Source organism: Entelurus aequoreus, linkage group LG18, assembly GCF_033978785.1.
Source record: "Entelurus aequoreus isolate RoL-2023_Sb linkage group LG18, RoL_Eaeq_v1.1, whole genome shotgun sequence".
Lineage (NCBI taxonomy): Eukaryota > Metazoa > Chordata > Actinopteri > Syngnathiformes > Syngnathidae > Entelurus > Entelurus aequoreus.
In genome coordinates this window covers 48,673,017-48,685,516 of record NC_084748.1, presented here as the reverse complement: position 1 = coordinate 48,685,516, position 12,500 = coordinate 48,673,017, and the positions used below count along the sequence as shown (strand labels likewise).

Genomic DNA, 12,500 nt, shown 5'->3' with positions numbered 1-12,500 from the left:
GGTTTTTGCTGATATCCGATATTGTCCAACTCTTTATATACCGATACCGATATCAACCGATACCAATATATACAGTCGTGGAATTAACACATTATTATTAGGGATGTCCGATAATGGCTTTTTGCCGATATCCGATATTCCGATATTGTCCAACTCTTTAATTACCGATACCGATATCAACCGATACCGATATATACAGTCGTGGAATTAACACATTATTATGCCTAATTTGGACAACCAGGTATGGTGAAGATAAGGTCCTTTTAAAAAAAAAAAAAAATAAGATAAATAAATTAAAAACATTTTCTTGAATAAAAAAGAAAGTAAAACAATACAAAAACAGTTACATAGAAACTAGTAATGAATGAAAATGAGTACAATTAACTGTTAAAGGTTAGTATTATTAGTGGAGCAGCAGCACGCACAACCATGTGTGCTTACGGACTGTATCCCTTGCAGACTGTATTGATATATATTGATATATATAATGTAGGAAGCAGAATATTAATAACAGAAAGAAACAACCCTTTTGTGTGAATGAGTGTAAATGGGGGAGGGAGGTTTTTTGGGTTGGTGCACTAATTGTAAGTGTATCTTGTGTTTTTTATGTGGATTTAATTTAAAAAAAAAAAAAAAAAAAGCGATACCGATAATAAAAAAAACGATACCGATAATTTCCGATATTACATTTTAACGCATATATCGGCAAGCCGATATTATCGGACATCTCTATTTAGTAGGGATGTCCGATAATGGGTTTTTGCTGATATCCGATATTGTCCAACTCCTTAATTATCGATGCCGATATCAACCAATACCAATATATACAGTCGTGGAATTAACACATTATTATGCTTAATTTGGACAACCAGGTATGGTGAAGATAAGGTACTTTTTAAATATTAATAAAATAAAATAAGATAAATAAATTAAAAACATTTTCTTGAATAAAAAAGAAAGTAAAACAATACAAAAACAGTTACATAGAAACTAGTAATGAATGAAAATGAGTAAAATGAAGTGTTAAAGGTTAGTACTATTAGTGGAGCAGCAGCACACACAATCATGTGTGCTTACGGACTGTATCCCTTGCAGACTGTATTGATATATATTGATATATAATGTAGGAAGCAGAATATTAATAACAGAAAGAAATAACCCTTTTGTGTGAATGAGTGTAAATGGGGGAGGGAGGTTTTTTGGGTCGGTGCGCTAATTGTAAGTGTATCTTGTGTTTTTTATGTGGATTTAATTAAAAACAAACCAAAAAAAAAAACCTGATACCGATAATAAAAAAAAACGATACCGATAATTTCCGATATTACATTTTAAAGCATTTATCGGCCGATAATATCAACAGGCCGATATTATTGGACATCTCTAGTTTTATCAAATACATTTCCCCAAAAAATGCGACTTATATATGTTTTTTTCCTTCTTTCTTATGCATTTTCGGCCGGTGCGACTTATACTCCGGAGCGACTTATACTCGGAAAAATACGGTATGTAAATAAACATTTCCAGAATATTTCTGTGTAAATAAGTCATTTCACAGCAAATATATCTGCCACTTATAGTCCGGTGCGACTAATATATGGACACATATTTATTTTTTCTCAAATTTAGTGGGTGGGTTTTATATACCAGTATGCTTTGTAGTCTGGAAAATACAGTAATCTGACAATGAAAAAGATGTCTGAGGACAGGACGGATTTAAAAAATTAATAAAATGATTTTTTTTGTTAAAATAGGAATGAAAAATTGATTTTTTTGACATGCCTTTTGTGGGCGGCGAAGTAAACAAAAGCCACTAAAAGAGGAAATACAGTATTTTGAAGAAAGTGTTTAGTTTCTGCCTAAATGAAGACTAGCGGACGGCAAACCAACAAAATGTCTGCAAGAATGAAAAAGGGAGGATAATTACAGCCATTAGAAATTTGCCTCTAAGCTAATGAATTTGCATAAGAGCAATTTTTAAAGGTCTGCTAAGACGAGCGGAGGTTACCTCCCCGGACCTGTTCACTCTCCAGGAGCACAGTGGGTGTGGATCCTTCCTCCTCCCACATCCACTCAGGACCAATCCATCGGTGGGTCGTTTTGTTTTTTTTCTTCCCTCTGTGAAGGCGCACTTTTCTAGCTGGCTTGAACGTGCACGTCACTCAGATGGCCGAGGAAGGTCAGAAGGTCAACAAAAAGGGCCTTTGGAAGAACATCTGGGCTCCATCTCCAGTCTTGTGCTGGGGGGGGGGTGTGGGTGGGTGGGGGGGTGGGGCGGGGGACTATAATACAGCCGTGCATTTTATTTATTTTTTTACCTTTTGAATGTAATGTCATCAGTCTTAAAGCATTCCTCTACTTCAGAAACATGGGACCTGTCTGGGTGTAGTCCACCTCCACACGGCCTGGAAGAGCTTGTGTAGTGTCTCTAGTAGGGGGTGAATCTACTGTAGCCTCCTCTGTACAGCGCCGCCTGTGGACACAACACGTTACTGCACCTCATCCTGCACGGACGATTCTTCTTTTTCATTTTTGGGAACGACTGAGCATTTCATGGAAGCTGCTTTTATACCCAATCATGGCACCCACCTGTTCCCAATGAGCCCGTTCACCTGTGGGATGTTCCAAATTAACCTGCTCAGTGGCCTAGTGGTCAGAGCAGGGGTCACCAACCTTTTTGAAAGCAAGAGCTACTTCTTGGGTAGTGATTAATGCGAAGGGCTACCAGTTTTATACACACTTAAATAAATTGCCAGAAATAGCCAATTTGCTATTTTTACCTTTAACTCTATGTTATTATTAATAATAAATGATATTTACACTTAATTGAACGGTTTAAAAGAGGAGAAAACATAAAAAAAAAGACAATTACATTTTGAAACATAGTTTATCTTCAATTTCGACTCTTTAAAATTCAAAATTCAACCGAAAAAAAGAAGAGAAAAACTAGCTAATTTTAATCTTTTTGAAAAAATTAAAAAAATTATTTATGGAACATCATTAGTCATTTTTCCTGATTAAGATTAATTTTAGAATTTTGATGAGATGTTTTAAGTAGGTTAAAATCCAATTTACACTTTGTTAGAATATATAACAAATTGGTTTAAAAGAGGAGAAAACACGAAAAAAAAAATGACAATTAAATTTTGAAACATAGTTTATCTTCAATTTCGACTCTTTAAAAATTCAATCGAAAAAAAGAAGAGAAAAACTAGCTAATTTGAATCTTTTTGAAAAAATTAAAAAAAGAATTTATGAAACATCATTAGTAATTTTTCCTGATTAAGATTAATTTTATAATATTGATGACATGTTTTAAATAGGTTAAAATCCAATTTACACTTTGTTAGAATATATAACAAATTGGTTTTTAAGAGGAGAAAACACGAAAAAAATTACAATTACATTTTGAAACATAGTTTATCTTCAATTTCGACTCTTTAAAAATTCAAAATTCAACCGAAAAAAAGAAGAGAAAAACTAGCTAATTTGAATCTTTTTGAAAAAATTAAAAAAAGAATTTATGGAACATCATTAGTCATTTTTCCTGATTAAGATTAATTTTATAATATTGATGACATGTTTTAAATAGGTTAAAATCCAATTTACCCTTTGTTAGAATATATAACAAATTGGTTTAAAAGAGGAGAAAACACGAAAAAAATGACAATTAAATTTTGAAACGTAGTTTATCTTCAATTTCGACTCTTTAAACATTCAAAATTCAACCGAAAAAAAAGAGAAAAACTAGCTAATTTGAATCTTTTTGAAAAAATAAAAAATAAAAATTTGCGGAACATCATTAGTCATTTTTCCTGATTAAAAGTAATTTTAGAATTTTGATGACATGTTTTAAATAGGTTAAAATCCAATTTACACTTTGTTAGAATATATAACAAATTGGTTTAAAAGAGGAGAAAACACGAAAAAAAAACGACAATTAAATTTTGAAACATTGTTTATCTTCAATTTCGACTCTTTAAAAATTCAAAATTCAACCGAAAAAAAGAAGAGAAAAACTAGCTAATTTGAATCTTTTTGAAAAAATTAAAAAAATAATTTATGGAACATCATTAGTCATTTTTCCTGATTAAGATTAATTTTAGAATTTTGATGACATGTTTTAAATAGGTTAAAATCCAATTTACACTTTGTTAGAATATATAACAAATTGGTTTAAAAGAGGAGAAAACACGAAAAAAATGACAATTAAATTTTGAAACATAGTTTATCTTCAATTTCGACTCTTTAAAAATTCAAAATTCAACCGAAAAAAAGAAGAGAAAAACTAGCTAATTTGAATCTTTTTGAAAAAATAAAAAAAAGAATTTATGGAACATCATTAGTAATTTTTACTGATTAAGATTAATTTTAGAATTTTGATGACATGTTTTAAATAGGTTGAAATCCAATCTACACTTTGTTAGAATATATAACAAATTGGTTTAAAAGAGGAGAAAACACGAAAAAAAATTACAATTAAATTTTGAAACATAGTTTATCTTCAATTTCGACTCTTTAAAAATTCAAAATTCAACCGAAAAAAAAAGAGAAAAACTAGCTAATTTGAATCTTTTTGAAAAAATTAAAAAAAGAATTTATGGAACATCATTAGTAATTTTTACTGATTAAGATTAATTTTAGAATTTTGATGACATGTTTTAAATAGGTTGAAATCCAATCTACACTTTGTTAGAATATATAACAAATTGGTTTAAAAGAGGAGAAAACACGAAAAAAAATGACAATTCAATTTTGAAACATAGTTTATCTTCAATTTCGACTCTTTAAAAATTCAAAATTCAACCGAAAAAAAAAGAGAAAAACTAGCTAATTTGAATCTTTTTGAAAAAATTTAAAAAATAATTTATGGAACATCATTAGTCATTTTTCCTGATTAAGATTAATTTTAGAATTTTGATGACATGTTTTAAATAGGTTAAAATCCAATTTACACTTTGTTAGAATATATAACAAATTGGTTTAAAAGAGGAGAAAACACGAAAAAAAAAGACAATTAAATTTTGAAACATAGTTTATCTTCAATTTCGACTCTTTAAAAATTCAAAATTCAACCGAAAAAAAGAAGAGAAAAACTAGCTAATTTGAATCTTTTTGAAAAAATTAAAACAATTATTTATGGAACATCAGTAGTCATTTTTCCTGATTAAGATTAATTTTAGAATTTTGATGACATGTTTTAAATAGGTTGAAATCCAATCTACACTTTGTTAGAATATATAACAAATTGGTTTAAAAGAGGAGAAAACACGAAAAAAAATGACAATTCAATTTTGAAACATAGTTTATCTTCAATTTCGACTCTTTAAAAATTCAAAATTCAACCGAAAAAAAAAGAGAAAAACTAGCTAATTTGAATCTTTTTGAAAAAATTTAAAAAATAATTTATGGAACATCATTAGTCATTTTTCCTGATTAAGATTAATTTTAGAATTTTGATGACATGTTTTAAATAGGTTAAAATCCAATTTACACTTTGTTAGAATATATAACAAATTGGTTTAAAAGAGGAGAAAACACGAAAAAAAAAGACAATTAAATTTTGAAACATAGTTTATCTTCAATTTCGACTCTTTAAAAATTCAAAATTCAACCGAAAAAAAGAAGAGAAAAACTAGCTAATTTGAATCTTTTTGAAAAAATTAAAACAATTATTTATGGAACATCAGTAGTCATTTTTCCTGATTAAGATTAATTTTAGAATTTTGATGACATGTTTTAAATAGGTTGAAATCCAATCTACACTTTGTTAGAATATATAACAAATTGGTTTAAAAGAGGAGAAAACACGAAAAAAATTACAATTAAATTTTGAAACATAGTTTATCTTCAATTTCGACTCTTTAAAAATTCAAAATTCAACCGAAAAAAAAGAGAAAAACTAGCTAATTTGAATCTTTTTGAAAAAATTAAAAAAATAATTTATGGAACATCATTAGTCATTTTTCCTGATTAAGATTAATTTTATAATATTGATGACATGTTTTAAATAGGTTAAAATCCAATTTACACTTTGTTAGGATATATAACAAATTGGTTTAAAAGAGGAGAAAACACAAAAAAAAATGACAATTAAATTTTGAAACATAGTTTATCTTCAATTTCGACTCTTTAAAATTCCAAATTCAACCGAAAAAAAGAAGAGAAAAACTAGCTAATTTGAATCTTTTTGAAAAAAATAAAATAAAAAAATTTGCGAAACATCATTAGTCATTTTTCATGATTAAGCTTAATTTTAGAATTTTGATGACATGTTTTAAATAGGTTAAAATCCAATCTGCACTTTGTTAGAATATATAACAAATTGGACCAAGCTATATTTCTAACAAAGACAAATCATTATTTCTTCTACATTTTTCAGAACAAAAATTTTAAAAGAAATTCAAAAGATTTTGAAATAAGATTTAAATTTGATTCTACAGATTTTCTAGATTTGCCAGAATATTTTTTTTTAAATTTTAATCATAATAAGTTTGAAGAAATATTTCACAAATATTCTTCGTCGAAAAAACAGAAGCTAAAATGAAGAATTAAATTAAAATGTATTTATTATTCTTTACAATAAAAAAAATCAATGAACTTGAACATTGATTTAAATTGTCAGGAAAGAAGAGGAAGGAATTTAAAAGGTAAAAAGGTATATGTGTTTAAAAATCCTAAAATCATTTTTAAGGTTGTATTTTTTTCTCTAAAATTGTTTTTCTGAAAGTTATAAGAAGCAAAGTAAAAAAATTTATGAATTTATTTAAACAAGTGAAGACCAAGTCTTTAAAATATTTTCTTGGATTTTCAAATTCTATTTGAGTTTTGTCTCTCTTAGAATTAAAAAAGTCGAGCAAAGCGAGACCAGCTTGCTAGTAAATAAATACAATTTAAAAATAGAGGCAGCTCACTGGTAAGTGCTGCTATTTGAGCTATTTTTAGAACAGGCCAGCGGGCTACTCATCTGGTCCTTACGGGCTACCTGGTGCCCGCGGGCACCGCGTTGGTGACCCCTGGGTTAGAGTGTCCGCCCTGAGATGGGTAGGTCATGAGTTCAAACCCCGGCCGAGTCATACCAAAGACTATAAAAATGGGAGTCATTACCTCCCTGCTTGGCACTCTGCATCAAGGGTTGGAATTGGGGGTTAAATCACCAAAAATTATTCCCAGGCGCGGCCACCGCTGCTGCCCACTGCTCCCCTCACCTCCCAGGGGGTGATCAAGGGTGATGGGTCAAATGCAGAGAATAATTTCGCCACACCTAGCGTGTGTGTGTGACAATCATTGCTACTTTAACTTTAAAAAAGTGTTTGATGAGCATTCCTCAACTTTCTCAGTCTTTTTTGCCACTTGTGCCAGCTTTTTTGAAACATCAAATTCCAAATGAGCTAATAATTGCAAAAAATAACGAAGTTTTCCAGTGTGAACGTTAAATATCTTGTCTTTGCAGTCTATTCAATTGAATATAAGTTGAAAAGGATTTGTTGTATTCTCTTTTTATTTAGCATTTACACAACGTGACAACTTCACTGCTTTTGGGGTTTGTATGTTTTTGATGATTTCTTTCTTTAATTCAATGAACATCATCCACTGCGGATCATTCCCATGCTTGGTTACATCCATCTGTAGCTACAAGCTAATGCAAGCTAGTCAGACCGGATGTTTTGGGCGAGTCTTACAGGGCTGGCGGGGAAGTTTGCAGCTCAAATGATTGCGTAACAATTAGCCCAGAGACTGTTCTTATCTCGGAGGTGTCAGCGAAGGACTCACCATGGCACCAACACCGTAGGCTGCTGGGGTGAGAGCAGCGTGGTATGGGTCAGCCGTGTAGACTCGGCCGTAGCTTGGGGAGGGAATAAAACACTCTTTTAAATCAAGTCAATAATGCACAAAGTCAATAATGCACAAAGTCAATAATGCACAAAGTCAATAATGCACAAAGCCAACAATACACAAAGTCAATAATACACAAAGTCAATAATGCACAAAGTCAATAATGCACAAAGTAAATAATGCACAAAGTCAATAATGCACAAAGTCAATAATGCACAAAGTCAATAATGCACAAAGTCAACAATACACAAAGTCAATAATGCACAAAGTCAACAATACACAAAGTCAATAATGCACAAAGTCAATAATGCACAAAGTCAATAATGCACAAAGTCAATAATGCACAAAGTCAATAATGCACAAAGTCAATAATACACAAAGTCAATAATGCACAAAGTCAACAATACACAAAGTCAATAATGCACAAAGTCAATAATGCACAAAGTCAATAATACACAAAGTCAATAATGCACAAAGTCAATAATGCACAAAGTCAATAATACACAAAGTCAATAATGCACAAAGTCAATAATACACAAAGTCAATAATACACAAAGTCAATAATGCACAAAGTCAATAATGCACAAAGTCAATAATACACAAAGACAATAATGCACAAAGTCAATAATGCACAAAGTCAACAATACACAAAGTCAATAATGCACAAAGTCAACAATACACAAAGTCAACAATGCACAAAGTCAATAATGCACAAAGTCAATAATACGCAACATCAATAATACACAAAGTCAATAATGCACAAAGTCAATAATGCACAAAGTCAATAATGCACAAAGTCAATAATACACAACATCAATAATACACAACATCAATAATACACAAAGTCAATAATGCACAAAGTCAATAATGCACAAAGTCAATAATACACAAAGACATTGAAAGATGATGAAATGTTCCCAACCAAGTGACATATCCAGTTGTTGCTATCTGGCTAATAATTACATCTCAGACGTGAAGTTTTGTACTGAATATTTAATATTTGTCATCTGTGCCATTTAGACAACTAGGGCAGGGGTGTCCTAACTTTTTCAACTGAAAAATGAAAGCATGCATTTTGCCGTTTTTCATTTTCAAAACCAATACAATATATTTATTATTGTTGTCCCGATATCAATATGTATTTTGATAATTTTTGGTACTTTTTAAATAAAGGGGACCACAAACAATGTCATTACTGGCTTTATTGTAACAACAAATGTTAGTGTACATGAAACATATGTTTATTATTGTCATTTAGTCCTTAAATAAAATAGACAACTTGTCTTTTAGTAGTAAGTAAACAAACAAAGACTCCTAATTAGTCTATGCAGTAACATATTGTGTCATTTATACACCTATTATTTTGTACACATTATGAGGGACAAACTGTAAAAATGGACTATTAATCTACTTTACTGTTGATATCTGCTTATTTTCTGTTTTAACATGTTCTATCTACACTTCTGTTCAAATGTAATAATCACTTATTCTTCTCTTCTTTGATACTTGACATTAGTTTTGGATGATACCACACATTTACGTATGGATGTGATACCAAGTAGTTACAGGATCATACATTGGTCATATTCAAAGTCCTCATGTGTCCAGGGACGTATTTACTCACTTTATAAACATAATGTGAATTTTAAAGAAACGAAAAAGGATTTTGTGATGCGAAAAAATATCGATGTAATCAGAGTAGTATCGAACAGATACGCCCTTGTGCTTGGTATCATTACAGTGGATGTCAGGTGTATATCCACCCATGGCGTTTATTTACATTGTGACGCCGGTGAGCTATTGTATCCTCCTACGGTGTGTAGTGAAGCATGTTTAGCTATCCTTCATCCTCCAGTGATAATGCCACTTGTACGAAACTTACTTTGTCGCCATGGAGACGAGGATTAGTGATATAGAAGTAGCTAAAACACTGTGGATGGATGTTAGCTGCTAGCTAGCTAGCCATGTCTTAAAGCACCTCTTCCTGAGGGTGTTTCAGTGTTATAACGTCACCTTTATACTTACTTTTTACACCAAAATGCATCCATTTTGGTATGGTATAGTACCGAATATGATTCATTAGTATCGGTATACCATACAACCGTACTATAGACTGAAAAATCCTGATATTAACATAACAAATATGATAATAATGAGTGGGTGTGGCTTATATTGTGGTTGGGTAAATAGGGTAAAGACTACTATGTAGGAAAAGGTGTGCCCACTCACCTGTCGCTGTAAGCTGCCGCCGCCGCTGCCGCCGCAGCCGCGGGCGTGGCTACCGCGGTGGGCTGGGCGTAACGGTACGCCGCGTAGCCGCCCTGCGATGTGGGTGTGCGGCGGAGAAAGACACTGGTTAAAAACGGCGCCTCAAAGCTGGCACGTACTTCAGAAGCTTGGGTGAACTACCGGGTTAGAACGTGAGGTGGACGCAGGAAAGATTAACAAGCAGACTAATCGGGTGCAGCATTCCCAATGTAGCAAAGATGTCTGCCCTCACGACTCGCCCACGTTTCATTGCGGCGTTTGATGTTTATATATGTCTATGGTTTGATGCTTCCCAAAGAGGGCGGGGCGTGAAGGGAGACCACGTATGGGTGAGGGCGGACCTACGTCACTTCCGCCTACCAATCCCCTAGCAACCGGGAATTCGTTAAAAACAAACCAGCTCACAGCGAACACAGCATTGGCAGAAAAAGCATTTAACGAGCGTTGTGGCTTGGAAGTCGGCGTTAAATCCTTCATTTACGCATGTTTACTTATTCGCATATCGTGTGAAAAAAACGAAAATGTATTATTTGCGTCAGACTCGTCTCAGTGAACTTGAAAGCTTCTCAGGCTTAGCTTAGCTTGCTAGTTAGCTTAGCCTGCGCGCTACTAAGAAAGAGACGCGGAAGTTATCAACAACAAGATCAAGTGTTAGTGTATAAAATATTGAGAGATTTGAGGGCTACATGTATTGTTCAAGTACAACTGTTCTTCGCCAGGTGTTCTTTGGCCGCCCTGGCTTACGTTTTCCCGGTGGTGTCCATCTTAACGCTGCCTTTGGTATCCTCTCGTTGTCCGGTTTTCGAAAATAGCTAGCTAGGCTATAGACTATATCAGGGGTCACCAACGCGGTGCCCGCGGGCACCAGGTAGCCCGTAAGGACCAGATGAGTAGCCCGCTGGCCTGTTCTAAAAATAGCTCAAATAGCTGCCTCTATTTTTTAAATTTTATTTATTTACTTGCAATCTGGGCTCGACATTTTTAATTCTAAGAGAGACAAAACTCAAATAGTATTTGAAAATCCAAGAAAATATTTTAAAGACTTGGTCTTCACTAACTGACAAAGAAACATAACAGATTTGGTGTCCAGTTCAAAGTGTGACATTAATTATTTACAAATTTGAGAGTTGACTTTTGTATTTTACATGAGTTATTATTTGTACAAACATGGTGCAAAGTAATTCATGATTTGTTAAAAAAAATGTTAGTGGCTAGCTAGTTAAAATGGGATATTGTGATTTCACAAGACTGTCTTAGAAGTGATCATTTGAAAATGTTCAATTTGAAAAATGTGCACTTAGAGAAAATATAAAAATAAAGTGTTGCATATTGATATTTATCTGTTTCTATATATATTTATTGTGAGAAATCATTAAGATGATCAGTGTTTCCACAAAGATAAATATCATTAATTATTTATAATAACATAGAGTTAAAGGTAAATTGAGCAAATTGGCTATTTCTGGCAATTTATTTAAGTGTGTATCAAACTGGTAGCCCTTCGCATTAATCACTACCCAAGAAGTAGCTCTTGGTTTCAAAAAGGTTGGTGACCCCTGGACTACATAGTATATACCGCATGTTATTTTTGTACAACAACAACTTCAGCTGTCGAACGTTATACGGTACAAATTCAACAAGTACAACATTAGCACGGACGGTATAGCCAAGTTGTGGTTAAGAAGGTGGATTTTTGTTCCTTATATTTACCAGAAACGAAGTGATCCGAACACACGACCCGGGACTTTGGGGGGACTCCAGTGAGAACCGTCCTGGTTTTCCCGGTGTAAAGCTGCGAGCCATTTGTCTCGTCTCTTGTGGGCTTTTATCACGCTTTGGCAGAACAAAATACAACCTTTGTTTTCCCTGTTTCCAGTTGTGGTTAGCACAACCGAAAACAACACAGTTTTTCGGCATTTTGGAGGCAGAATGACGGGTTTAACCAGCGTAGGTCGACAGGTTAAAGAGTAATGGCAACGGTTTGTTTTCAACGCCAGTCTGGTTGCTATGGCTCGAAGAACCCGTATGTAGCTCAGTTGCCCGGATGTCGGCCCTCACCCATATGTCAATGTGCCACTACCGTGAACACGCTTGAAGGAGAGCAAAGGGATTTTCCACACCGGATGAGCAGAACTAGAGGTATGCACTCTCTCACACATGGAACATCCTCAAGTGTCACTGCATGCCAGCAACACAACACTGCTGCATTCCAAGCTAAAACCACATTCAAGACCACACACGTCGTAAGGGTTTTAGGGGGGCTGGACCCCGGGGGAAAGAGAGGTAGAGAAGAAGGTGTAAGGAGGAATGTAAAGAGTCAGCCTTGTAAGTAGAGTTTGTGTACATGCCCACACTGATTGAGTTAGCATGCCACACGTGGAACACACAGGGAGACTCCT

The 12,500-nt window shown here is 33.3% G+C and overlaps 1 protein-coding gene across 5 annotated transcripts in view; it reads right to left on the bottom strand.

Moving 5' to 3' along the window:
• LOC133634216 (RNA binding protein fox-1 homolog 2-like) overlaps nt 1-12,500 on the bottom strand; it is a 144,749-nt gene that overhangs the window by 2,930 nt on the left and 129,319 nt on the right. For 4 of the 5 annotated variants that reach the window (XM_062027315.1, XM_062027317.1, XM_062027316.1 and 1 more), the window contains 3 exons: nt 10,063-10,154; nt 7,771-7,843; nt 1-2,470 (listed from right to left, as the gene is read on the bottom strand). The exon at nt 1-2,470 is cut by the window's left edge and continues 2,930 nt beyond it. In XM_062027315.1, the coding sequence (XP_061883299.1) occupies nt 2,426-2,470; nt 7,771-7,843; nt 10,063-10,154 (210 nt within the window). In that variant the 3' untranslated portion in view covers nt 1-2,425. Of the gene's footprint in view, nt 2,471-7,770; nt 7,844-10,062; nt 10,155-12,500 lie in introns of those variants that run through there. The other variant, XR_009821912.1, reaches the window with a different exon arrangement.